This window comes from Protomyctophum bolini, assembly GCF_963924005.1.
Source record: "Protomyctophum bolini genome assembly, chromosome: 13".
In the NCBI taxonomy this organism is placed as follows: domain Eukaryota; kingdom Metazoa; phylum Chordata; class Actinopteri; order Myctophiformes; family Myctophidae; genus Protomyctophum; species Protomyctophum bolini.
The window spans coordinates 39004281-39031492 of NC_137874.1; the positions used below are offsets into that span (position 1 = coordinate 39004281).

A 27212-nucleotide genomic window follows, 5' to 3' on the forward strand; every position below is an offset into this window, starting at 1 on the left:
ACCTACGATGACGCTCGATCGATGTTGTCAGTTACTGGGAAGTCGGACGTCAAGAACTTCCACAGAAACGGGAGTGAGAATCTCATGGGAAAACTTTACCGGTTTGCCTGGTTGAGTCACCATTATAAGGAAATGTGCCCAAAATTAATTGCATGAGTCTGCTCGCTCATACAGATCTACAAGCTCGAAACGTGGCGTGAAGCGACACGCTTCGAGGTTGTAGATCTACTACTTTAGCTGCGTTCGAAGTTAGAATGGTGAAAAGTAACAGCTTTGGACATCATTAGGTTTCCAACCGACAGAGACCATAACTTGAAAGGTATGCTGGCCTTTCTTTATGCACGCTCATGATCCCCCTTTCCCACATAGCGCCACCCTTAGGCCAAACCATGCACTTACACACAAGATGTCTTAATCTAATGGGAAGATGAACACTGGGCTGCCGATGGCCTAGCGGTTAAGGCGCATACCACGGATATATATATAGGCTGTAATGCAGCGTGGCAGTGGGTTGGGGTTCGATTCCCAAGCCCGATGGCCTTGGGGTGCAAACGTCCCTCCTCTGTTTCCTACGTATATCACTCTTCACCGCACTGTCCAATAAAGGCAGGAAAGCCCAAAAAAATCGAACATGAACACTACATTTGAGTGACCCTATGACCTTTCTTCTAGCACCACCCTCAGGACAAAACATAATCAGGGGCCCTCAGAAGCAGGGGCCCTCAGAAGCAGGGGGCCCTCAGAAGCAGAGCTGCTGTAATCCAGCCCAGGCAGACAACTCAAAGAACAGGCTCTCACTTGTCTGGTTTAGTGGGAGAACAGGAGTTCAGTTTCAGTCGGGTCAACCTTCCCTCTCTCTCCCTGCAGCCAAGCCAAGCCAAGCCAAGCCTCTCTCTCTCTCTCTCTCTCTCTCTCTCTCTCTCTCTGCGTAACAAAATGAGCCTCGACTTCTGCAGCCTGTCAGACCGGTTCTGTGTGGCGATGAGTCGTGTTGTGCCTACAGGCACTGCTGCTACTACGACTAGGACTACTACTGCTACTACTACTGGCAGGAGACGCTTTCTGCCTTTTAGTTCACTTACCAGAACACGGCAATAGCAGCACGTCGTCCAACACACACACACACACACACACACACACACACACACACACACACACACACACACACACACACAGAGGTGAGGATATAAAGTACGGTACAAGTTGATGGAAGTGGTGGAGCGTGGACATTCCAGAGGACTTTAACAACAACAACAACAACAACAACACAGTGAAGTGTGCTGTGAGTGACGCCAGGGACCCAGAAGGCTTGCAGCAGGTGAGTGTTGCCTTTATATAAAACTGTATCACAAATTATGGGAGAGAGAAATAAATATATATAGCCTATGGACGGTTTAATTATTATATGAACAGATTATAATTCAACAATCACGATGCAGAGCTTCACGACGCTTTACAATAAGCCTTATTCTGGTGTATTAGTATTTGTATAAGCCTTTGTATAAGTATTAAAAACTTTTAAGTACTAATTATGTCCACCAAATCCTTTCCCGTGAGGTGATGCTCAGGATATTACACTGTCATACGTTTTATTTATACATACAGAGGAGCAAGAAGCTCTCACAGGTACAGTAGATAGTTCCCCCCCCCCCCCCCCCCTCATAAATGACACACAGTATACATGACGTTTATGATTACATCTACAGTATAGTAATCTTTGTCAGTGTCACATTCCTGTGTGTAACTAGACCCCAATAAGCTACTTATGTCCAGGACAGACAGGCAGGCAGTCAGGCATGCATGCTTACAGACAGGCAGGCAGACAGACAGTCAGTCTGTTGTGGTTGGTGGATTTACACAACAATAGGCCTGGCCACCTGCATGCACTGGGCTAGCAAAACAATGTGTGAACTATAATAAAAATATATATAAATGTAGGGATAAGTATGGTGTAATATGGGCATTACGTATGAGCTGTCTATAGTACACTACAACACAACCATGCATGCAGAGGTATGCAGGAGTACAATGGTAGAGGATAAAACAGACATGCATGCAATATGCAGGGCGAGAGAGATATGTACTAGTATATACTATAAAACAGACATGCATGCCATATGCAGGGCGAGAGAGATACTACTGTATATAATATAAAACAGACATGCATAGACAGGTATGGCAGGGTGGTATGTGTATGTGTACACTATGAAACTGACATGCATGAGAGCAGTGTTTGATTTAGTCGACTTGAACTAAGACAAACAAATACCTATTTTCACTGACGAAAACTAAATGGAAACTAAATTAAAACAACAATTAAAAACTAGACTAAAATGTTAGGGAGGGACTAGTGGACAAGAGATCCAGTAAGTCATTTTACACTTGGTTTCATGCTGAAAATAGCCGATCTACAAGCTCACAAGCTCCGATCTACAAGCTCACTTGTAAAAAAAATGTCATTATGACGGCATCAAGGCCCGCCAAAATAAATTACCGGTACTAAATCAACTGTACTAAAATCTTACGATATTTAGTCAACTAAAACTAGACTAACACTAAAACATTCCAGGTGACTAAAATGTGACTAAAACTGTCAAAAACAACACTGCTATAGAGAGTACAATACGGTACATACAATAACAGACCTGCATAAAAAGGACATGCATACAGAGAGCCTATAGGTACAGTATTCAGGGCTGCAGTGTATGGTGCACTACTATACTACAAAACAATACGCAGGGCTACAGTCTAAGTACAGTAACAGACGGAGGTATGCACTACTCTACTGTAGTGTGTGTGTGTGTGTGTGTGTGTGTGTGTGTCTTACCAGGCGTGGCTGTGAGCATGCTGGGACAGAAGTGGGTCGAGTGGGAGGGGCCACAAACCCCAGGTAGACTCAGACGCGGTATCACCTTCTCTCTAGAGCAGGAAGGAGTGGATATCACACCCACAGACAGACAGACAGAGACAGACACACACACACACACACACACACACACACAGCCGAGAGAGAGAGAGAGAGAGAGAGAGAGAGAGAGAGAGAGAGAGAGGTGTGGAAGGTATTTGTTCTCCTATATTGTCTCTTTAGAGCGTTTATATGTTTTATATACAATATGTACTATGTAATGTATACTATACAGCCTGGTCACTTACGTTTATTTGAGGTTCTTTATCCACCAATGAAATGGAAATGCTCTGCTTTATGAATCTCCAACAGCAATGGGATTCAGAGGTTGGGGTAAAAATGGCTTGTGTATGTGTCATTCTTTTTTCTTCTTTTTTTAAAGAAACGATTCATTATCAAATTCCTTCCTGTCGATTTTGAGTTTGTTGCCCCCCTGGACGAGCAGATAATCACATTCCTTTGGCCTTATAGTTCCACTCTGTTATTGTAGGCAATTTTATAATAACATATTAAGATTATAATTGGAATTATTCTCTGCTCTCACTCAGATAGGGCTCCGTAGGGGCAGGTTGACAGTCAAAGGGTTAGAATCCTCCAGAGAATCTCAACGTCTTCATCGCCTCGTAAATACTTTTCATCTGAGGAAAGAAAGAAATCACAGGGACACTTTAGACAGCTTAGCTCAAGATTTACATATCCCAAATTTAGAAACTGTCACATTCACAGAGAAATAGGCTGACAAATAGGAGAGCCGTGCATATTGTTGACAAGCTTTCACAACACCCATGCAGTACAACCTCTTCAACACGGCAGCAATACTTGAAGTTTTCCTTTTCAAGATAATAAGGCTACTGTGGTTTGTGGTCTTTTATACAAGACAAGGCTGTTAACGTTTGAATTCATTTGGTACGTTATTAACTTGAACAGTACTGGCCTACATTCTGGTATTTAGGCTATTATTGATGCTGCACATTGTAAATGTGAACATTTACTGGACTGTGGCCATGTTTAAAAATGTTTTTATGTATTTAATTGCGGCTTCAACGAACGTTGCTATACTGCTGTGTATGAATTATTGAGGCTGAGTTATTGTCTCAAGCCGAGCTGAGGGTTTGAACTGTTTATATACCTCTTCTACCCCCAATGTTTCACTTTAAAATAAAGTGCCAGGACAAAAAAGAGGATTTACAGATGAGTATAATATGTGAAACATTTAATGTTTCATCAGTGTAAACCGCTTCAAGGGAAAGGCTCGCTCGACTCAATTAAGGACAGTCTGGAATATATAAATACAGGAATATACTGAGTGCAGATTCAGATAATAATAGAAAGGAATCTGCAATCTACATTCTCAGTAATAATAGGAGGAGTCTTAGGAGTCTTATCTCTTAAACCCCAGGGGGGTCCCAGGAGGGAAAATCAAAAATATCGGAGTTGGAACCTGAGACCTTGACCAGCCCCATTTACCCGCTGAGAGCTGTTGATGAGGTGGACAGCCACCATCAGTAAACCGCTCCTAGTCCTAGCCCGGGAGCCACATGTGCCCCCCACCATCTCTTAATTCAACCCGCAGGTTAATATCACAATACTGATACATTATTGATTTCAGCTGTTACAATTTCAAACATGTAAACGTGTCCCGTTTTAATTATTTCAGTCTATATATTAGTAGCTTAATGACTGGTATTAAAATGTTGTCTTTTTCATGTCCAATGAATTCGCATTTAAGTCCATAAAGTTAACATAACTGAATGCATTTGAAATTAGATAAAAATGTAACTTTTCAGCATTCCAATATAAACATATATTTAAAAGAAAATCAGGATTTCAATTCAAATATAGCAAAAAAATAGCAGATCTACAAGCTCAAAATGCGTCGCAGTGCGAGCTTGTAGATCTGCTATTTTTGCTACGACAGTAATATGCAATGTGGCCCCTCTGGAGTGAGTGTTGGAACTATAGTGGCCCTCTGGAGTGAGTGTTGGAACTATAGTGGCCCTCTGGAGTGAGTGTTGGAAGTTGGAACTATAGTGGCCCTCTGGAGTGAGTGTTGGAACTATAGTGGCCTTCTAGAGTGAGTGTTGGAACTATAGTGGCCCTCTGGAGTGAGTGTTGGAACTATAGTGGCCCTCTGGAGTGAGTGTAGAACTATAGTGGCCCTCTGGAGTGAGTGTTGGAACTATAGTGGCCCTCTGGAGTGAGTGTGGAACTATAGTGGCATCCATCTTCAAAGTTGCCCACCCCCCTGACCTAGACCATGCCATGGGGTTTTTCATTTTTGGGCCATAGGTCAGAGGGAATGTCTCCCCGGAGAGAGAGAGAGAGAGAGAGAGAGAGAGAGAGAGAGACAGAGCGCTATGCAGAAATGTCTAGGATGTGTTTCTGCTGGCTTTGTTCTCCATGTCTGTAGCTAACCCAAGCCAGAGAATGGTGAAGCGTACTGATGTTTCCAGGAGGTTTTAATTTTCATTGTTGAAACACCTTTTTTGGACAGACACCGTAAGAACGATAGGAAAATAAACAAGAAAAAATGAGCTCTTACAACATACAAAATAAATTATAAATAATCACAATGTTTACATGACACCTTCTCTCTTAATATAAACTTCTTCAAAGTAATTGCACAGAAAATAAAACACAAACACAATACCTTGTTCCCGTTCTAGCTGGGTGCTAAGATATGAAACTGTTGCTGCTGCTTCCTCAAACATTTTCTTGATCTGATCCTGAGCAGCCAGGTGAGTGCAATAACTAATCAATGCAACTCCCAGTGGAAAATTACCAGGCTCTAGGCCACACACTGAACTCAAACCAAAAAACCCTTTCAAAATAAAAGTATGACACACAGTGCCTTGGGTCATTTACAATGTCCATATATTCATATTAGTCACAGTGGTCCTGAGTGACCGATCGAGGCCCTGTCCAGCATGTTATTATAAATCACTTCTCAACCTTTACAGGACTTGACCCCCAGAAAATATTCATATTTGAACTGGGCACCCTCCAACATGACAAGCACTTGGAATGTACTGTAGAAGTTGAGGCATTATATTTTTGGTTCCACCAAAAAGGTATAGTTTTCGATAATAATCATTCCTTTTCCGTTAACTATATAATAAACTTGCTCCACCAGCAGCAGCAGTGAGAGAGGTTCCTGGACATCAAACAGGATGTTCTCCTACGCCACGCCATACAAGAACCAGCGCTACGCCGAGCTGAAGAGAGACTGTGTCAAAGACAAGAGTCTGTTCGAGGACCCGGAGTTCCCCGCCACCAACGCATCGCTGTTCTACAGGAAACCACCGCCTGGCGTGGTGGAGTGGAAGAGGCCAAAGGTCAGTAATATGATGATGTCACGCTGCATGGCGGGCGGTGTGGGGCGTGTATACAGGTGTGAGTAGTGTGCTGTGAACGGGTGTGTGCGTGTGCATGCGCACGTGCATGCATGTGTGTGACTGTGCGGTGTGCATGTGTGTGCATGTTTGCGCGCGTCAGTGTTAATTTCGTTGACCTTAAATCAAAACGAAACTATTGATGAGTAAAAATATGACTAATTATGCCAACAATTCTGTCAGCAAACACAAACTAGACTAAAATGTTAGGGAGGGATGGATAGGTGGAGAAGAGATCATGTTATGCTTGGATGTGTGCAGGACAGGTGTATAGCCGATCTACAAGCTCACCACGCGTCACAAAGCCACACGTTATGAGCTTGTAGATGGGCTAATTTCGGCACACACGGGCGAGTATAAATCAGGCATTTCAACGCCAGATTCATGGCCATCCAAAATTCGAGTAAATCTAGAGTTGAAAATGTTGTGTGAGAGTGCGCGTGCGTGTCTGTCTACATGTCTGTCTCTGTGTGTGTGTGTCTCTGTGTGTGTGTGTGTGCGCACGCTGTTGGAATGTGAGGAGATATTCCCCTCCAAAAAGCAGCCACACACGTTCGCCGTACAAACACGTTCAGCAAGAGTCTCCAAGGTACAACAACCTGTATGCCCCCAGAGGGCCGTTACCATGGTTACCATGTTGTTACCATGGTGGTGGATTCATGGCAACACAAGACGTTATCCTCATCTCCCTCTTTCTGACCAAACAAAGGAACATATCGCTGATATCCGTGGGCTTAGTAAATGGTTGAATTCATAAAAAGGGGAAAAATGAGCTGAGACAGTCAGCTCAGACACTATTTCACGTTACCTTATATTGTTTATTCTCATATATATTGTCTATATCGGGTGGAAAGCTCATAATTATGTACAGAACTGTTACTTTTAAGGATTCAAATTAAAACACTACAGCAAAAGTATGCAGATAAAGGGGTTTCTGCCCGATAGAAACGATATCTTTGTTTACTCAGATCTTGTGATGTGATGTGTGTTTACGTGCACGCATCTCTCCCATGCATGCATGTGATGTGTGTTTACATGCACTTATCTCCCTGCATGTGATGTGTGTTTACGTGCACGCACCTCTCCTCATGCATGTGTGTGATGTGTTTCTTTGTCACTGCTGTTGCTGCCGGGCCGGTGACACCTGAAGTCTCTCCCCAGGGATCAATAAAGCTTTATCTGACGATCTTATCTCTGAACCACCAAGTAGCACCTCTGTAAACATTCCTAGACAGACAGACAGACAGACAGACAGACAGACAGACAGACAGACAGACAGACAGACAGACAGACAGACAGACAGACAGCTGTATAGTATAGAGTATGGTCACAAGGAGTGACAATCACACACAGTAAAATAATAAAAAAAACAATCCTGTGTTCTTTCTTTCCATTTGTAACTGAGAGTACATAATAAATGGAAGCGACATTCGGTTCAATTTGTACATTGTCATTTCATTTCAACCATTATTTATTGTAATTCTCGGAAAAACTGAGCAAAAGCACAGACAATATAAGAAATAACATGATGTACAAGCAAATTATATCACATGATTTATGAACCACAAATTAAAACAAGTGTAATTTACCGGTAGATTGATCAAAGTTTATATATCTAACTGAAAGAAAAGTGGCCTATAGCCCAAGGGAACAAGAGCGCTGTACAAACTCTGTAAGCGGTTCCAGGTGTATGCACTGCAGGGCACAACAACACATGAAGCAAAGCAGACTTTCCAAACTGGAATCTCAAGCAACAAAACTGTCCTGAGAGCGCATATAATGTAGGTATACTGTAGGCTACTAGCTTTCCACTAGCTGCAGAAGATAATTTCAATAATTTCAATGTCAATGGCCAATATTGAGACGTGTGGGGACAAAAGCCGTATATAGGAGGGGAGGGGCCCTCATAAATCACACCCGTGTGAAGTGAGGGGTGCTCTTATCATCATACATCATCTCATTCTAGCCAATCACAACTTGTGTCCTGACTTTTGTCTTCAATGTTTGTGTTTTTATGCAATGTTTGTGTTTATACTCAGCCTATAGGCCAGGGGTATTCAATTAGATTAGGCCGGGGGCCACAACTGTAGAATGATTGTGTGTGGGGGGCCGCACTGTGTGAGCGCGAAGCGCGGAAATTTGTGGGTTCTCAAAATGCTTTTTGTGCTCAAACACGAAGATTTATGTATATTTCCGCACAGTAATGAGCAGGGTAATATGCCTATACAGGTATATGCCACCTTAGAATAGATGTAGGCCTAGACCTATTTGACAGTGCATAAACAGCATTGCTTTGACATTAACGACCATCAGCTGGACGGACACACACACACACACACACACACACACACACACACACACACACAAACATTACATAGAGCAGTGATTCCAAAGTGGGGTTCGGGGTCCGGGGACCCCCAGGGTCCTTGAGGCAGTTCCAGGGGGTCCCCAGGGAAATGGTTTGGAACCAAATGGACCCTTATGGGTCTGTAACTCTGAGAGTGTACAAATGGAACCAAATGGACCCTAACAGGGTTTATTATTGTGAGAATGATGGCTTCCATTTTCGCAACTTTTCAGGACTAGAAAGCCTGCAGTTTCTATTAGCTTGGATTCTCCATTAAATGTCACTGTTGGGTGGGTTTCTGAACTGCCCACAGCCCTCCTATGTGACACAGACAGAGTAGAAAAAAACGTGTCATTTTATCATGATTATTAGTGAGGACCTATTATATGAAGATAGGTTGAAAAGTGGTCCTTTAATGATTACCGTCATTATGGTAATCTCACAATTAATATCACACACACCATACCTGTAACTCTTATTAGCCCTATTATTATTCTCAAAAAAAAATTGGCGGGCCGCCAATTGAATATCCCTGCTATAGGCGGTGGTATAGCAGAATAATGTTTGTGTTTATACTCAGCCTATAGGCGTTGGTATAGCAGAATAATGTTTGTGTTTAAACAAACCCTCAAAGCTGGACATACTGTATGGGCTAGTGACCATCAAAAACAATGCTGAGCGTGCCTGGGCCGGCTGCGCGGTCCAGGCACCTAGGCTGGTAATCCCGTCAGACAGCGTGTCGCGGGTTCGAGTCCCGATCTGGACGACCTTTGCTGCGTGTCTCTCCCCCCCTTTCCTGTCCAACGACTGTAAAATCTATCAATAAATGCAAAAAGATAATCTTTAAAAAATATATATCTTTAAAAAACCAATGCTGACCGGAAGGGAGGGCCAGCCATACAGTGTGCAGTGATGGTGATGATTTCACTGAGTACTGCGTTTGATTTTGAGCTGATTCCATTGGCTCATATTTGAGGGAACACACATTAAAAGGATAACGTAGTTTTAGCACAAAAGGTGAAACAGTGAAAGGTGAACATGGGGACATTTTTCGAGTGAATCACTCAATCTGGAAACAACTGTGTGAACATTTATACAAAGTAAACATTGTTTCAGAAAGCAGCGAAGGTCGGTGTTATAATTATATATCATGGCAGCTCTCTCTGGCCAGAAGTGAATCGATACCACGTCATGGCAAAGATTTATAATCACTAATCCGGTTTTCCACACAGACCGCGATGTTATGAAAGTGTTTAATAAGGAAATGCTATCATTTAGGCTTGTAGTCAGAGCAGAATGTTATCATGTACTGTATTAACATCACTTTTGATGGCTAATATAGACATAATATTATCCCCAGAACAACAATTATTATTGAAGCGTTGGCCAGTTCTCTGAATCATGAGAACACCACCAAGCGGTTACACAGTTGTCTAAATCTTTTAAACGAAACAAGTTAGACAACTCCAGGATTGTTAGTGTTTTCTTAACCGGTTCACGGCGTCTGCCGCCCCCGTCCACTCCTCTCCCCGCTCTGAGCGCCGTTTAAATCCCAGCGCTGGGATTTGGAAGGGATTTAAATGAGACGATGGATAAATCATCCTTATTGTTGCTCAAGAGGTCATTTCCTCTTTGCGTAACTTTTTTTTCCACTCCCAATCGAAGTTCACTTCTTTCTCGGCCTTTCCTGACTCTTGATAATTGGCCAAGGAAGTTTCAACACAGACATTTTTCTTTTACTAGAAATAAAAATGGCAGTGTTGGTTAATGAGCTGTAATGTTGTTTTGTATATACTGTAATGCTGTGGTTTTCAAAATAAATTCACGTCAAGAGGGACCTGCAAATTGATGTGTATTAAATTTAGCCACGGACCAGACCACCATTTTTAAAGATTTGGAGCCAGGGAGACCCCCATAAGACAGGATTTGTCAAAATGTTTTGAAAATAGCCGAAAATATTAATTATAATAATAATAAACATGTTTGTTTTTCTGTTGCAGGAGATCAGCAATGAACCTCATTTGTTTGTGGAGGGCATCAGCTCCCATGACCTGAACCAAGGGCTTGTGGGAAACTGTTGGTTCGTGGCCGCGTGCTCCTGTTTGGCACTGAAACCACATCTCTGGAAGAAGGTGAGTCCGGATCACAATGGTCAGACCTGGAAACTATTCTAAAAATGTCTTCTAAATACCTAACAGATGTCTGAAAACCCTGTGTTTCTATTATGTCAGTGGTGCTCCACCTTTTTCACATCAAGGACCCCCAGAATGATCTGTATTTGGACCCCCATCTGAAAATATGTTGTTCCAGGGACCCTCCCCCCAGGAGCAAAGATTTGAGTTAAAAAACATTCACTCTGAAAGATTTGCACCACATTCTCACGATTTTCCAAAAATAGCAGATCTACAGAATCAGAATCTCGTAGCGCGACACTCGGTGCCGTGCTATGAGCTTGTAGATCTGCTATTTTTCAATCGCTATAAGGTATAACATAATGCTTAAAACACCAAAAGGGGTTCCTGCCCGCCAGAATGGGTTAAAGTTAAGTTATAGACCCAAGCAAGCGCAGGCTAAGACAGACAAAAACTTGACATGGAAGACAACGTTTATATCTCCAGGATTCACACAAGCAGGGGTTGACAAACTTGACACTATAAGGTCTCAGAGGCCGCATGTTTTACTTGCATGCCCGTGTACTTGCCCGAAAAGTACTGTAAAGACACAAGACCATTTTAGGCTTTGCAAACAAAAACTGCATCTAGGGCAAATAAGTATAGGCCTAATCTAAATAAATATTGTATTATCATAATACAATATTTGGCCAAAATGTGTCACTTGCCAAAGGTAACCGGTTTTCAGCTACATTGTCTACGTTTCTGATCAGGTAACTTTATAGGAAACAATGCTGTCATAGGAGGGCCGTGTTACTTCCTAAAAAAGACCAGTTTCGCCACATATTTGTTTTATGACCGTCAAACAACAAATAACTGTGGCTTTTTAACAAGCGGAGGCCTGACTATATAAGCACAAAGTTCAAACTAAGCAATTCACCTTAAGGGCCATTCAGCTCACTCCCTGTCATTTCTGGGGCAAATAGTCTTGTTTTAGAAATAGATTTCTAAATGTAGAAACAACTGACACAGAACTCCATATAGGAAAAAAGGGACACAGAGAGACAAATACAGAAATCTCCATACTGTATCTGGGCATAATAGGGACACAGACAGACAGGAACGGGTACAACGGGTATTGCATAGCCGGGTGGGGCATGGATCTCCAACTTCCATCGTTACCGACTCGGTGCTCTACAGCCACCAGTCCTAATAATAATATACAGTATATATTACATTTTTTTCTTAACCTTTATTTAACCAGTAAAAACACATTGAGACGGTGTGGGAACTGGCCAAGGGACCTGGCCAAGAGGCAGAAATAAAATTACACTTCCATACTACAAAATTACTACTTCCATACATCGTCAATGTTTTGGAACAGCAAATAAAACATCCATAATACACCTCAAAGTACCTACGTGTATATGAATAAATACAACACATCACCAAAGTCCTCATTTTTTAGTAGCAGGGCAAAATACACAATATACAAAAACTGAACCGACGTAATAAATATCTAGGCATGCACATAGGCTACATATCCAAACATGTGTTGGACTGTACATCAAAGATGATCCTTTTGAAACTTCTCAAGGGAACTTTAAAAGCCAATTTTAGTCTGGACTGTAGATCATTCCACGACCAAGCGCCAAAGAAGGCCAGACATTGTTTTACCCCCCTCGGATTTGAATGCTGGTACTACACACTATAGCCAAGCATTTGACCTGAGGTTGAGACCATTTTGGACCGAAACTTGGATGAAATGTAGGACGGCAGGTCACCCAGAATGGCTTTATAAATGAAAATATGCCAATGCTGAATCCTGCGAGCTGCCAATGAGAACCAACCGACTGCAGCATACAACGTGCAGTGGTGTGTTCTGAAAGGGGAGTTAGTTATTAATCTCAGTGCAGCATGGTACAGGATCAGTTAGTTATGAATCTCAATGCAGCATGGTACAGGGATCCAATTTGGCCAAGGTGAAGGAGCAGGCAAACCTATAGATGGTATCAGCATAATCCAATTGGGACCAATGACCAGTTTTTTACGAGCTGAACAAGCCTTCAATCTGTAGAAGAAACCCCAGAGTGAATTTAAGCTTTTTGCACAAGGAATCAATATGAAATTTGAAATTAAAGTGTTTATCCTACCAAAAGCCACGGTATTTGTAGCACTCCACCCACTCGATGGGGGTTCCATCGAGAGTGGAGATGGTCAGGAGCTGAGATAATAATGAATAATGAATAGTGAATAATAATATAAATAATAAAATCGTGTTTTTTGTAAGTATACCCAAATACGCTTTACAAGAGTGGGAGGAGAAGACAACGGATGTTGAGACCAAGGTGGAGTTATAGCTCATATTGAAGAGGAGGGGTTTGAGAGCGGTTTTGGTTTGGAGGGTGGGGAGTTGAGACCTCTCTGAGAGCCAGTTTGGGGAGTTCATTAATATGATCTGTAAATGTAAAATATTTGTGTGTATTATTATTTCCCAGGTGATTCCCGACTGGGAGGAGCAGGAGTGGGACTCCAAGTACCCGGACAGCTACGGGGGGATCTTCCACTTCCAGTTCTGGGTGTTTGGGGAGTGGGTGGACGTGGTGGTGGACGACCGGCTGCCCACCATCAACGGAGAGCTCATCTACTGCCACTCCAAGCTCAACAACGAGTTCTGGAGCGCGCTGCTGGAGAAGGCCTACGCCAAGTCAGTATACAGCCATCAACCTAACCCTATAAACCCTACGCCAACTCAGTATACAGCCATTAACCTAACCCTATAAACCCTACGCCAAGTCAGTATACAGCCATTAACCATACCCTATAAACCCTATGCCAAGTCAGTATATACACCTATGACCTAGCCCTGCTGGAGAAGGCCTACGCCAAGTCAGTATATAACCTATTAACCTAACCCTATAAACCCTACGCCAAGTCAGTATACAGCCATTAACCTAACCCTATAAACCCTACGCCAAGTCAGTACACAGCCATTAACCTAACCCTATAAACCCTACGCCAAGTCAGTATATAACCTATTAACCTAACCCTATAAACCCTACGCCAAGTCAGTATACAGCCATTAACCTAACCCTATAAACCCTACGCCAAGTCAGTACAGCCATTAACCTAACCCTATAAACCCTATGCCAAGTCAGTACAGCCATTAACCTAACCCTATAAACCCTACGCCAAGTCAGTACAGCCATTAACCCTACCCTATAAACCCTACGCCAAGTCAGTATATACACCTACTGTAGGCCCTGCTGGAGAAGGCCTACGCCAAGTCAGTACAGCCATTAACCCTACCCTATAAACTAGGGATGTCCCGATACACTTTTTTCGTTCTCGATCCGATCCCACCATTTCTGTGATACTGAATAACGATACTAGTGTTGTGATCTCGTGCTGTGTTCATAGCTACAGTATATATCTCATGTTGTGTTTATAGCAGACTCCTCACTGAAATGTGCACTTGCAACTCCAAAGCAAACTCCACATGTCCCAACATTTTATTTACCTGCCATATAGTGTCACTGTCAACCCCTTACCCCTGTGTCGGATCTGTGGTTAGACTGGCATATTCACAGATACCGATATGACAAATAAGGGCCGATATCGATACTTTTCCGATACCGATACAGTATTGGGACATCTCTACTATAAGTCAGTATAATCACCTAGAACCTTAAAGGTCCTTTCAAAACGGGCAGCGATGAACGCAGACGTTGTTCCCTGGATCAACGACAGGTCTGCTTCAGGTCTGCTCTGGATTGTTTTCTGAACTCTGCATTTTTGCGCTGAAAGAATTTGTTTAGAAATCCATTTCATCGCCTGCATCTCCAGTATAGCCAACGTGGCACAGTGCGACACGTTGAGAGCTTGTAGATCTGCTATTTTCTATATCCACGCAGTGATATGAGTCTGGCTACGCGAGGCTAAACCGTGACCTGTATCTTCGCGTCTGTCTGCAGGCTGTCTGGATGCTACGAGTCACTAGAGGGCGGTAACACGGGCGACGCCGTGGTGGACTTCAGCGGAGCGGTGGCGGAGGCCGTGAACCTGCAGGCCGAGGCCTTCTGGAAGGACCAGAAGAGACAGGACCAGTTCTTTGAGGACCTGCTGAAGGTCTGGGACCGCGGAGGAATCATCAGCTGCTCCATCGCCGTACGTATACTGTTAAGGGGCGCTACTAGCCCCCTAGCCCCTCACTATATTATATTATACTATATTATACTAGCCCCTCACTATATTATATTATACTATATTATACTAGTCCCTCACTATATTATATTATACTATATTATACTAGCCCCTAGCTACTAGCCCCGTTTATATTCAGCTATTGGTGTAGATGCTGTAGATGTTCCCGTTACACAAACATTAAATTCCCATTGACAATGAATGGAGAATTTACGTCAATATGTGTCTGAGCAAATAGACATGTTACCTGTTACTGTACATGCCTGTTATCTCTCCTAATAGTATACAGTACCAACATCAATACAGCATGGAATTCAATTCATTCAATACAACGTATTATGCAGCAGCAGCGACAACAAAATATTCTTTAGTTTTGGGTCTGAGAGGCTAACTCTCATCAAATGGTGGTCCGTGGCTCAAATGCCGAACTCACTCAACCTTGATATGAAAAGGTTGAGTGAGTTACATAAATAGAGCGGTTCTTTGAAGACCTGCTGAAGGTCTTGAAGATCATGAAAAGTGCGTGCGTGCGTGTGTTCGTGCCGGGAGCCAATAAAAGGAGTGATATGGAAAGAGCATGCACTGGTCATGAGTTGGGCAGCTGAATAATGGGCCAATTGAAGTTTATTACATTTATTCTAGTTCTTATGGGAGTCAGTCGGCGTCAGGTTTCTTAGGGTTAGGTTACTGCAGTTATTGCAGACCACCAGAAAAGTCAGGAAGGAATATAATAGTGTATTAGGTCAGTTATTAAGAAAGACACAGAAGGTAGACATAATATTATTACAGTAAATGAGCGGGAAGGAGGTCTAGCCGACAGGTAGCTTGATTTGGACTCACGAGTGAAACCAGATATTTCACCCGTTCAAAACTCCGTTTGGTGTTTGTATAAGCATTATATGTTACACTTTAGCTATTGAAAAAAAGCAGATCTACAAGCCCGTAGCGTGGCAACCTATAGTGCTTGCAATTTTTGAAAACTTGTGCCGCAAATCTTTGAATATATATACTTTCACAGCGAACGTTTTAAACTCATATCTTTGCTTCTGGTGAGGGGGTCCCTGGAACAACATATTTTCAGATGGGGGTCGGCGGTCAATTACATATATTTTTGGGGGTCCTCGACATGAAAATGTTTGAGAACGACTGTCATAGAAACATGGGGTTTTTCAGAAAACTGTCAGGATTTAGAAGGCATTTGTAGAGTCGTCCTCACTGGTCTAAATGGGTTAAAAACTAGCACTGTACATAAAGTCAAATTAAGTGAACATCAAATGTATACCCAGTGTTGTCTGAGAGAGAGTTTGTGGATATTTTTCACAGTTTTTTTTTTGGCACAAAAAAAAGGTCCATTAAGGAGTTCCATCCATTGTGCAATTGAACACTGGCCGAGGTGCGAGAGTGTCCGGTGGCCGCGAAATATTCTTTACAGCTCTTGTGTTCCCTTGGCCTGACCTAATTAAATATGCATCATAGATTGATTTAAGCCGTGGCAATGGCAAGGGCATCCTTAGAATGAAGGATGGGACTGTATATGAACAACAGTTTTCACATTACAGTAAGGGTAATGATGCATTATGTTTAGGATTACGTTTATAGCGAGTAAGGGTTAGGCATGTATCTAAGCATGTGTTGTATGGAGAATATAGGTTGCTACCTTCAGGAAGGAGATATGGTGCACCAGCATACAATAAGGTCAGACTAAAGAGGTCCTTTGTCCACCAGTCGACCTTGAGGCTTAATCAGGAGTTGTAGTAGCCACGGGGTAATCTAAGCGGTGGATATTGCTCATGTCTTTATGTATGTAAATTGTCTTGTTCTTTGTGTTATGTCAAATGTGTGTATTATGTGTTCTGCATACTTGGCTGCTGTGTCGCAAGACAAATTTCAGTGTGAACTGACAATAAAGTACTATATCATATCATATCATATCATATCTGCGAGGATTAGGGATGCATGGGACGATTACGATAATTGTTAGTTTATCGCAATATAAAATGCTCAGAATAAACAGTATTGCTGTGATTTTAATTTGTCGTGAAACCGTCCTTCGTCGTACACTAGGAAGAATTAGCTTTTGTTGAGCTGCAAATTCAGTGGAATATACCACTTAAACCCATTTTGGACTGAGGTCGATTACAAAAAGGCTTCTGAAACAGTTTTCTGAAAAACCTATGTTTCTATAACAGTGGTGCTCAACCCTTTTCATGTCAAGGACCCCCAGAACTATCTGTATTTAGCATTTATTCTGACAGATACATTGTCTAAACAAGATCCTTATTGTAACTGTAATCCTGACAGATATACACCCTTCCCCTGACCTTATGACACCGAGAGGTTGACACTAATGGTTGACCGACTGCGGTGGCAATTAAGTAAATAAAACATTGGTGCGAGTGGAGTTTGCTTTCCGGGTCGTCCGAAGGGCAAGTGTGCGTTTGAGTGGAGAGATAACCGTCTTCATTAAATATTATCAGGTTATTCATGAAGAATACCTTTTTACAACAAGCAGTTGCGCTCATTCGGATTTTCAAAGTGACCGTCGCCTCTCGACAGCTTTCCTTTTCATTTCCTTTTTTGGGCAACAGGCTGTCAACTGGGGACAGAATGCCAGTTATGTCAACATACCTATAAGCCTTTTACCCTTCATCAAACCTTAACCCGAACGGATATACATCCCTAAACACGACCCTTTGACCTGACCAGAACCATGCTCTTGTCCCTCCACTCCAGGCGTCGCCCACAGAGATAGAGATGAAGCTGGCCAACGGCCTGGTGAAAGGCCACGCCTACGCCGTGACGGCCGTGAAGAAGGTGCGTCTGGGCCACGGCCTGCTGGCCTACTTCAAGAACGAGACCATCCCCCTGATCCGCATGAGGAACCCCTGGGGCAAGACGGAGTGGAAGGGACCCTGGAGCGACAGGTGAGAGGAGACGCTGGATGACTGCATGGCCGTACGGGTTTCACTGTAACCTCACCTCAAGAACCTTTCCTTCAACCTATAGGACCGTGTAATAGTCCAGCCCACTTAAACCCTATAGGGCTCCATTCCTGTGGAACAACTAACTACCGCTGTAAATTAGCTGTAAATTAGACAGACAACGTCAGTGTCCTCTTTTTTATAGAAAGGCTTTTAACTAGAATGAATGGGTCTAGTTTCCGCTTTCTTTCTTGAATTGAATTGCCTGTTTATGTACTGTAGGCTATAATGTGAAGCACTTTAAACCTGTTTTTGAACAGTATATAAATAAAGTTTATATAATCTATGAGCTTGTACTTTAGATGGGCTATTTCTGGCGAATGTTCCCCCACAAAGTAGCTAGGTTCCCCCACGGGGATCTAGGGCTCAAGCGGTTAGCGGGTAGAGAGGTCATCTGGTAATTAGAAGGACATCGGATCGGATCGGGAAAAAGGTGTAAATCACTAGATGTGAAAGCCCTAGTACAGTACAGTACAGTACAGTACAGTACAGTACAGTACAGTACAGTACAGTACAGTACAGTACAGTATAGTATAACATATATGATTATCAGAGGCAGAATTGTGTGGGCATATTATATCGTATTCATTGAAGGGGGCTCATTTGATGAAAGGCCACAGGGTCACCAAACCTGCCTCCTCATGAAGCTCATAATCTGCCTTTTATAAGATAGCCTACCTAGGTATGAAAGGTCACAGCCCGGGGTCACCACCACCCACCCACCTCCAGAATGTGTGCTGCATGTCTTCATTCGTGAATTCCAGGGCAATGCACACCGTATAGAAAATATAGATAGATACTGTGGAATGTTTGGAACAAAGGACATCTGGAACGGGCAGATGGAAATGTCTTTTTCTTCTACATTCCTAAAGTACATTCTACTGTCTGTCCTTCCATTGCAGCTCTGAGGAGTGGTCTAAAGTGGGTGAGACAGAGAGAGTAGCGCTGGGCATCACCGTGGACGACGATGGAGAGTTCTGGTGAGACGCTTACAGTATTTACAGTAATAATAGTACATGGTGTAGTAACACTTTATACAGTATATGTGGCCAGGTTTGACTGAGAGCCTGCCATCGCGCAAATTACAGCTTTTCACCAGAGGAAGAAACTTTTTTCTTTTTCAAAAATGAGTTTATAGAACAGGCACATACTAGAGCATGTCTGAAATAAGTGTCAGAGCTGAAATGTACATGTAAATATTAAATAAATGCTTAAACATGTACAGTAGCTGTACGTAGGTGTAATGTTAGAGACCACAGAAGTGAACCTTTCAAGCCTGTTTTCTCAGCTCGCTGTTTTCTGCAAGACATTAATTACTCTATAAGCCTCCATAACTGGTGGGTCAAACAACATCCAATATGTCAATTTGAAGCTATGATTCCCTGCTTTCAAACACGAAAAAAATCAATGACTTAGCCTTAGTCAGAAACGGTCACAATTTAAAGAAATGCAACGAGACACGTGACACATTTGTTCAATTGCAAATGAGATATCCGAGTATTTCAGACGGATGGCATGCTCTCTGAGACAGTGTCCTGACCAGGGACGTGAACACAGACATCAAAGGGGGCTTCAGCCCCTGCCCTTCCATGCCATGCCGGAAGGCAGCATTCAGAAGAATTGCTTTTTTTCCCCGAAGTCTCCTGAATTTGGAACGCAGCATTTTGCATTGAATAAATTTGTTTAGAAATCCATGTCGTTACACCGCATCTCCACTAGCAAAAAAGTGCTGGGTTGCGCCCCCTGAAAATAGCTGATCTACAAGCTCTCAACGTGTCGCAGCGCGACACGTTGTGAGCTTGTAGATCTGCTATTTTTTGTCCAAAAGTGCCGGAATTTCATCCCCTACCTCTCTAACTCTCTGCACGTCCGTGCGTCTCTCTCTCTCTCTCTCTCTCCCTCTCTCTCTCTCTCTCTCTCCCAGGATGTCGTTCTCAGACTGGTGTCAGAACTTCACGGACACGGACATCTGCCGCCTCATCAACACGGCGCTCATCAGCATCCACAAGACGTGGAACGAGGTGGTGCACTTTGGCAGCTGGACCAAACACGCCGAGCCGCTGCTCAACCGCTGCGGGGGCTGTGCCAATCACAAGCAGACCTTCCTGCAGAACCCACAGGTATACTGACTGGTCACTGGTTGATTGGTTGATTGGTTGATTGGTTGAAGGGTTGCCCCTTTCCAATCCTCCTTAAAGTGCTCTGTAAAGCACTTTGAGCTGCATTTCATGTCATGAAATGCATTTCATGTCATGAAATGCATTTCATGTCATGAAATGCAGCTAGTGCTAAAGTTTTATTATTATTATTAACTGGATATTGTCTGTGATTTGGCACATATTTAAGACATACGACATATGGATAACACAATTATTATTCACATTAAATGACTGACTAAATCTTAGTTAGGTTTTATTATTACAATATATTGACTCGTTCCATATGTTTGTAAGCAACGTAAAAGCAATGGTGGATTAATTTCTCTTTCAGGCACTGCAGATGATTATGGGATTGCCTTATTTATAAAAATGGCTAACCGATCACGTACAGTAAAAGCCCTGGACCATCATCAGTGACCTGAGATGGTCACCTATAGTTCTCCTTGTAATTCTAGCTGATCCGTGGCTAGCAGTTGTGGAAAAAAGTGCTCAATTGTTTTATTTAAGCAAAAGTATCAATACTGCAATGTAGAACTACTCCGCTACAAGTAAAAGTCTAAAGTATAAAGGCTACACCGTTACGTGTTTGAAACAGTGCGAATGGGAAACGCACGTCACTGAAAGCACAGACAGTGTGTCGGGCAAATTAGACTTGTTTCCTGGCAGCCGTGCTGACATGAAAATAGTGGTCGGTTAAGACTGAGGTTAGGGTTAGTGACCTACGTGGCCGGTTAAGACTGAGGTTAGGGTTAGTGACCTACGTGGCCGGTTAAGACTGAGGTTAGGGTTAGTGACCTACGTGGCCGGTTAAGACTGAGGTTAGGGTTAGTGACCTACGTGGCCGGTTAAGACTGAGGTTAGGGTTAGTGACCTACGTGGCTGGTTAAGACTGAGGTTAGGGTTAGCGACCTACGTGGCCGGTTAAGACTGAGGTTAGGGTTAGTGACCTACGTGGCCGGTTAAGACTGAGGTTAGGGTTAGTGACCTACGTGGCTGGTTAAGACTGAGGTTAGGGTTAGTGACCTACGTGGCCGGTTAAGACTGAGGTTAGGGTTAGTGACCTACGTGGTCGGTTAGGACTGAGGTTAGGGTTAGCGACCTACGTGGCCGGTTAAGACTGAGGTTAGGGTTAGCGACCTACGTGGCCAGTTAAGACTGAGGTTAGGGTTAGGGACCTACGTGGCCGGTTAGGACTGAGGTTAGGGTTAGTGACCTACGTGGCCGGTTAGGACTGAGGTTAGGGTTAGTGACCTACGTGGCCGGTTAAGACTGAGGTTAGGGACCTACGTGGCCGGTTAAGACTGAGGTTAGGGACCTACGTGGCCGGTTAAGACTGAGGTTAGGGTTAGTGACCTACGTGGCCGGGTTAGGGACCTACCGATGACAGTGCTGTCAAACACGTCTATGAAATCGTTTATCTATATGAAAACGTTTAATCTGCAACACAATTGTATGTATGGGGGGCCGGGCCCCTGCTTCATCTCTCTCTCAGCTAGGGGGTCCTTGGGATGAAAAAAGACACCTGTTGTAATGCTGTACTAATATACAATCCATTTAAAGACATTTTGTTGGCCCCTCGGTGTGTTCCAGTACCTGTTTGACGTGACCAAGGATGTGGACGAGGTCCTGATCTCCTTACAGCAGAGAGACATGAAGATCCACAGACAGATCGGCCAGGGAGAGAACCTCACCGTCGGCTTCTGTGTCCTGAAGGTAAGGAACACTCTGCTGCTGCACAGAATCAACCAGATAACAGAAACAAATAAACATCAGTGCCGTTTCATGGGGAGTTTTTCAAGGCAGACATTTGCTCAGTATAGCTTGGAATGATTGTCTACTACTGGAAATGTCATGAACCCAGAAATGGTGGTTAGTATAAACTTGTATGATAGTCTAGAAATGTTATCTATAGGCCTAAGGAAATTAATTTTGGTTGCTAAAAGTTGCACGTTGAGCAATTTGAGTAATTAGCATAATAAGTTAATAAGTGACATTAACATCCTGTATAAGGCAAAATGAATCTAAATGTCATCATTCTTTAAGTATCATGTGACGTGTCAAACTAGGGGGTTTTCATGATTCTGAATCCATTCCAAGCATTAGTTTTGCACAAAACCACTCCTTGGGCTTCAAGTTTAATCTCATCTGCTATCCTATAGATGACATTTGAATCATAAAAGTTTATACTAAAGGGCAGGGACAGTAAATGTGTGGCGAATTATGACAAGTTCACAGGACATGTACAGACAAGAACAGAGAAACGGCCATTGTCTTACGTGATTCACGAGTTATTATGAGTCTTGTTGAGATAACAAGTTGAGATAACAACTTTTATCAGGGTTAAAGGTCATAGGTTCAAAATTGTTCAAAATTGTCCAGAGATTTTGAAGTTGTGTAAATTTGTGCCTCTGTGGGGGGGTATTTATATGCAAATGTCATGACCAATGGCATTGCAAGACTAAACAATGAACATCAATGATGATGTGTAGGTGAAAAAAGAGGAGTAAATAAAATATGTTACATAAACATAACATAAAAATGTTACCGAAAAGCATGGGTGGGTCTTACAGGTTTAAGGTCATTAACCTCTTGGGTTACAACAGCAGGGCAGCATATATTAACAACACAGTGAGATGTTGTTATGAAACCTGAAATGAAAGGAGCCGGGCGGTGGTGAAATTGATGATGAGGGCCTGAGCACAGCAACGACTGTTAACAGATTCCATCTGAGCGATGGGGCGTCAGTACAAACTTTATTTTAGTTATTAGTTTATTTTTGGGGGTGTTGTTGAAGCCGTTTGTCTTTCTTTATACGCTTGCTTGCATGTTTGCCGGCTCCTTGTCGTTGTAGAGAGAATCTGGCCCACGTACGATTCACTTCTCTGCTCGTTTGTTGAACAAACAGCGTTTGACCAGTCGTTGGTTGTTTATATAACGATCATCACGCTACAGACGTTACATAATAGGATCAGAATCGGGGGGGAAAAAGCACCGTTTTCAACACCACGTTTAATCATCACTGATTAAAGACATACCGAACCTCGGCCAAACGTCGCTTTGAGTTGAAATACGAAGCCCTGACCGATGCCTGGACTGTAATTTCACATTTCACGTCATAGTGATACTGGAATTATAGCCCTTTTAAATCACAGTATGCGACAGAGCCAGAGCAGACCTCGCAGCATTTTCAAGTGGTCTGGAGGAGCCCTGGCTACATTCACAACACACGTCCCAGACACTCTTATCGGTGCTGTGTTGTAGCCTACGCGCTGGGCTGGCTGACAGAGGCTCGTAAAGACGAGATGACCACAGGGACCCCGAAACGAGCCATGTGTCCATGAAGGCAGGACACAAGGGCATGCGTTTGGGGGAAACGCATTATTGTTGTTGAAGGGCAGAAATTCACCATTTGTAAAGCCTTCTGATTTGGTCCCTGACCGACTAACCAGCAGGCTCATTCTGCCTTGATTATGTTGAATTTACTAAAACATCATTTTTGGAAAAAATTAAAACAATGATATGATGCACCCATTGCCCAGTCACATCATACCAAGTTCAAAATAAGAATTGAGTGCACATAATATCAATACGAAGCAACTGAAAAACACGTTATTATTTCATTGGTAGTGGATGGAGAGAGAGGATTTTTGTCCAACCACAAAACGGTAAACCAATGGGTGCGAAGAGGGGCACAACCGCACAGGGTGAATGACCTCTTATCTCCATATACCCGTATTGTCCCGGATATAAGACCACACTGATTATAAGACGACCTCATTTTTCAAGACTCATGTGTGGAAAATTAACATTGAATCAACATCAAAATAGTCTAATCCTCGATCATAATACCACCCCGTTTTTTTACGATAGATTATGGCGACGTTATCTACAGAGCAGATCAAGGGCTGGCTATACCAAAGGTTCTTGTCCTCTCTAAAACCCTGCTCTGCGGTTTTCTACAAACGCCCCTTTTAGAACGCACCAGTAGACTTTCTATTGTTCCTCATTATTAAAATGTCCTCCTCCTCCTCAGTGAGTCACACAATGAAACCGTGTCACAACAATTACTCATCGTCTTATCTCCCTCTACTGAGCAAAACACACCTTATTTACTGTCCAACTATATTGTAGACAACAGAGGTATCAGGTGAGTCTATATCTTATTATTAGTCTTATTTACTGTCCAACTATATTGTAGACAGAGGTTTGAGGTGAGTCTAGCGTGGAATATGTTGATTCAATACCCATGTTGGTGGTTGACTTTAAAAGACAGTGACACACACACACGTGTGAAGCTGCATTATACAGTACATACATAATACATTATTGTGTTTGTTTTCCTCTTATTCCACATTCATTTTTAAACAAATTTTCAGTGATGCCAGGATTACATTATTAGATACAATATGCACAGCTCAAAACTCGTTTAAATGGGTTATATATATTGAGGCAGGGGGTTTTGCGTTCGTGGTGGTTTTATGACGTCCCATAGGGAAGTAGGGTTACTTCGGGGGGCACTAAATTAAATAGGCTGTTCTTTCCAAATTCAGATTCTTCAGAATTCAGTTCTTGGGGGACCATAAAAAACATAAAAGACCAAAAGGCCAAAGTTCACATCATCAGCATTATTGTGAAGTTCCAACAATGTCCTTAAAATAGATGTGTATTACACATCTCTCCCTGCCAGAGAAGACAGAGCTGTGCACCTTATCAGATGGTATTCATCATTATACTGCAGGGCAGTGGTTCACAAACTACGTTTTTTTTGCTCAGGGTTAAGGTAAACAACATTTTACACCCACAACACTCCTGAATTATATTGTTACTTTATAGCACCTTACATCATATTATAGGGTGAGCAGTATGGGTTAGCGCCCCAGCCTGTGTCCTCCATGAGGAGGAAGCCCAAAAAACCCTCTGTGAGGCCTTTTAGGAGGGCCATTATAATCCACCACTCCTGAATGAAGTGCCTGGTGCTGGGAGACTGAGGGACTGTCATTGGATTTTTTTGAATTTTTGTTTTTTCATGTCATATGAAAGCAGCAGGAAATCAAATAGCTTCAAATTGACATATTGGTACCCACCAGTTTTGGAGATGTGGCTTATAGAGTAATGTAATGTCTTGCAGAAAAAGTTGAAAAAACAGGCTTGAAAGGTTCACTTCTGTGGACTCTAACATTACACCTAGCTACATGTTTAAGCATTTATTTCATATTTACATGTCGATTTCAGCTCTGACACTTATTTCAGACATACTCTAGTATGTGAAGAGTCTGCCTGTGCTATTAACTCATTTTGGATAAAATCTAAATAAATGTAGTTCTTCTCCTCTAGTGAAAAGCACGATGGCAGGCTCTCAGTCAAATCTGGTCACAAATGGTGGTCCGTGGCTCAAAGGCAGGATAAATAATGGACCTCGATATGAAAATGGTTGAAAACCACTGAGGGGATTAAGAGTGGAAGAAGCAGCATTTCTATGAATCCCGTAATCCTGTAATAATACTTCAAAAACCTTTTTTCCCCTAGAGGAAAGTTTTCTTTCCGTTTAGGGAAGCTGGTTCCATTCCGGTAAAGAAATGTCATTTCATCACAGTTTGCTGGCAAAGATTGTTTATAATGGTATTTAAAGGATTGCATTCCACATCTGGCCACAGTTTTCCATGTGTCTGAATGAACAACTGGCTACTAGGGGCCTGCCATACTCTGTGTTATTGGGCTTAAAATGTCAGTTTGTCAGCTCCCGTGATCTTTTGTGGCCAGATGTAATTTTCTGGGGTCTAGTAAGTATAGGACAATATTAAATAATAATAAATAAATCTGCATAAAATGTCCCAGCCGGCCCCCTGTCAAATATAGCTACGAAAGAAAGCAGCAAATGGAAAAAGAATTGCACTCATCTTTTACTTTCTGTAATAACGACCTCTGTAAAAACATGAACATTGGTTGAAAAAACACACAAAGTTGTCCTTCAAGTCCGATTCTAAGATATTTATATTCAGTAACTCTCTCTCTCTCTCAATAACGGTACAATCCTCACTGTTCCACAAGCCTTTCACTGGGGCCTTCTGAAGTTCTGTCCCAGTGGAAATACACATGTTGTACCCATTTACACCACAAGGTGGCAGAAGAAATGCATCTGTGTCTGGCATGCACCACACAGAACAGTGAAGTCAGTGGTATTTCACTGCTGTCGACTCCAGGCAGACAGCACATCTAAAAGACACCAGTGTCTGCCTGCATAGGATGCAGATGTTATTGTTGACAAATAATTAATGTTACTAATAGTGTATAAATGGGCCTAAAATGATTTATTTGGGTAAAAAAAGACGGATCATAACAGCCTGTAAGCCTGCAGAGCCAAAGGTCAAGTATTACGTGGTTACATCTCTGCGAAAAGACACATTAACACGAATCCAACATGATAGAACATCATGTGGAAACTTGGCAACCCATTCAAGTGGGTTGCCCTCATTTATCAGGCTCAATTTTATAGTGTACAAACTCCTCAGTGTATCACTTCCAATTACACTTGTCTATCCTGTGTCTGATTGATTGATTGATTGAAATCTTTATTAACAGTTTGCAGAATTACAGTACATTTCAAGCACAAACTCAATACAAAGACTGTTAACTGTGAGTGGACGACCCAATTAAGCCTTACACTTGTTTACAACAGGGTCCACATTGTTCAATTCATCAAAACATTTAGAGACAAACAAATAGACACTTCTATGTAGTTAAAGAACAGAACAGGAATTCATCATATAGGAAGCGAAAAGGGAAAAAAAGTATATATACAGTGAGGGGAACAGGGGGATAAAAGAAAAGAAAACGAAAGACAGAGTGTAGGGCGCCTGCACACAACACCATGCGTTGATGCCATGTGTGCATATGTGCAGGCACCCAACACCACGTCCATACAAAAACATAGTACAATCCATAGTACAAAGACAGAGTGTAGGGCGCCTGCACACAACACCATGCGTTGATGCCATGTGTGCATATGTGCAGGCACCCAACACCACGTCCATACAAAAACATAGTACAATCCAGATACAAATTCAGCTTTTACAGAGGCCAGTTTCGAATTGCAGCCATCCGTAGGTGCCCTTTG

General features: G+C 42.6%; 1 protein-coding gene across 3 annotated transcripts in view; it reads left to right on the forward strand.

The window, feature by feature from the left end:
- Positions 1 to 998: 998 nt before the first annotated feature.
- LOC308327309 (calpain-5-like) overlaps positions 999 to 27212 on the forward strand; it is a 35327-nt gene continuing 9113 nt past the window's right edge. For 2 of the 3 annotated variants that reach the window (XR_013965182.1, XM_080780631.1), the window contains exons 1-9: positions 999 to 1318; positions 6039 to 6240; positions 10645 to 10776; positions 13254 to 13462; positions 14730 to 14922; positions 17692 to 17882; positions 18842 to 18919; positions 19864 to 20059; positions 21689 to 21811. Coding sequence is in view for 2 of the 3 variants with exons in the window: in XM_080780631.1 (XP_080636757.1) it covers positions 6076 to 6240; positions 10645 to 10776; positions 13254 to 13462; positions 14730 to 14922; positions 17692 to 17882; positions 18842 to 18919; positions 19864 to 20059; positions 21689 to 21811 (1287 nt within the window). In the remaining variant the exon portion in view is untranslated. Of the gene's footprint in view, positions 1325 to 6038; positions 6241 to 10644; positions 10777 to 13253; positions 13463 to 14729; positions 14923 to 17691; positions 17883 to 18841; positions 18920 to 19863; positions 20060 to 21688; positions 21812 to 27212 lie in introns of all 3 variants that reach the window. The other variant, XM_080780632.1, reaches the window with a different exon arrangement.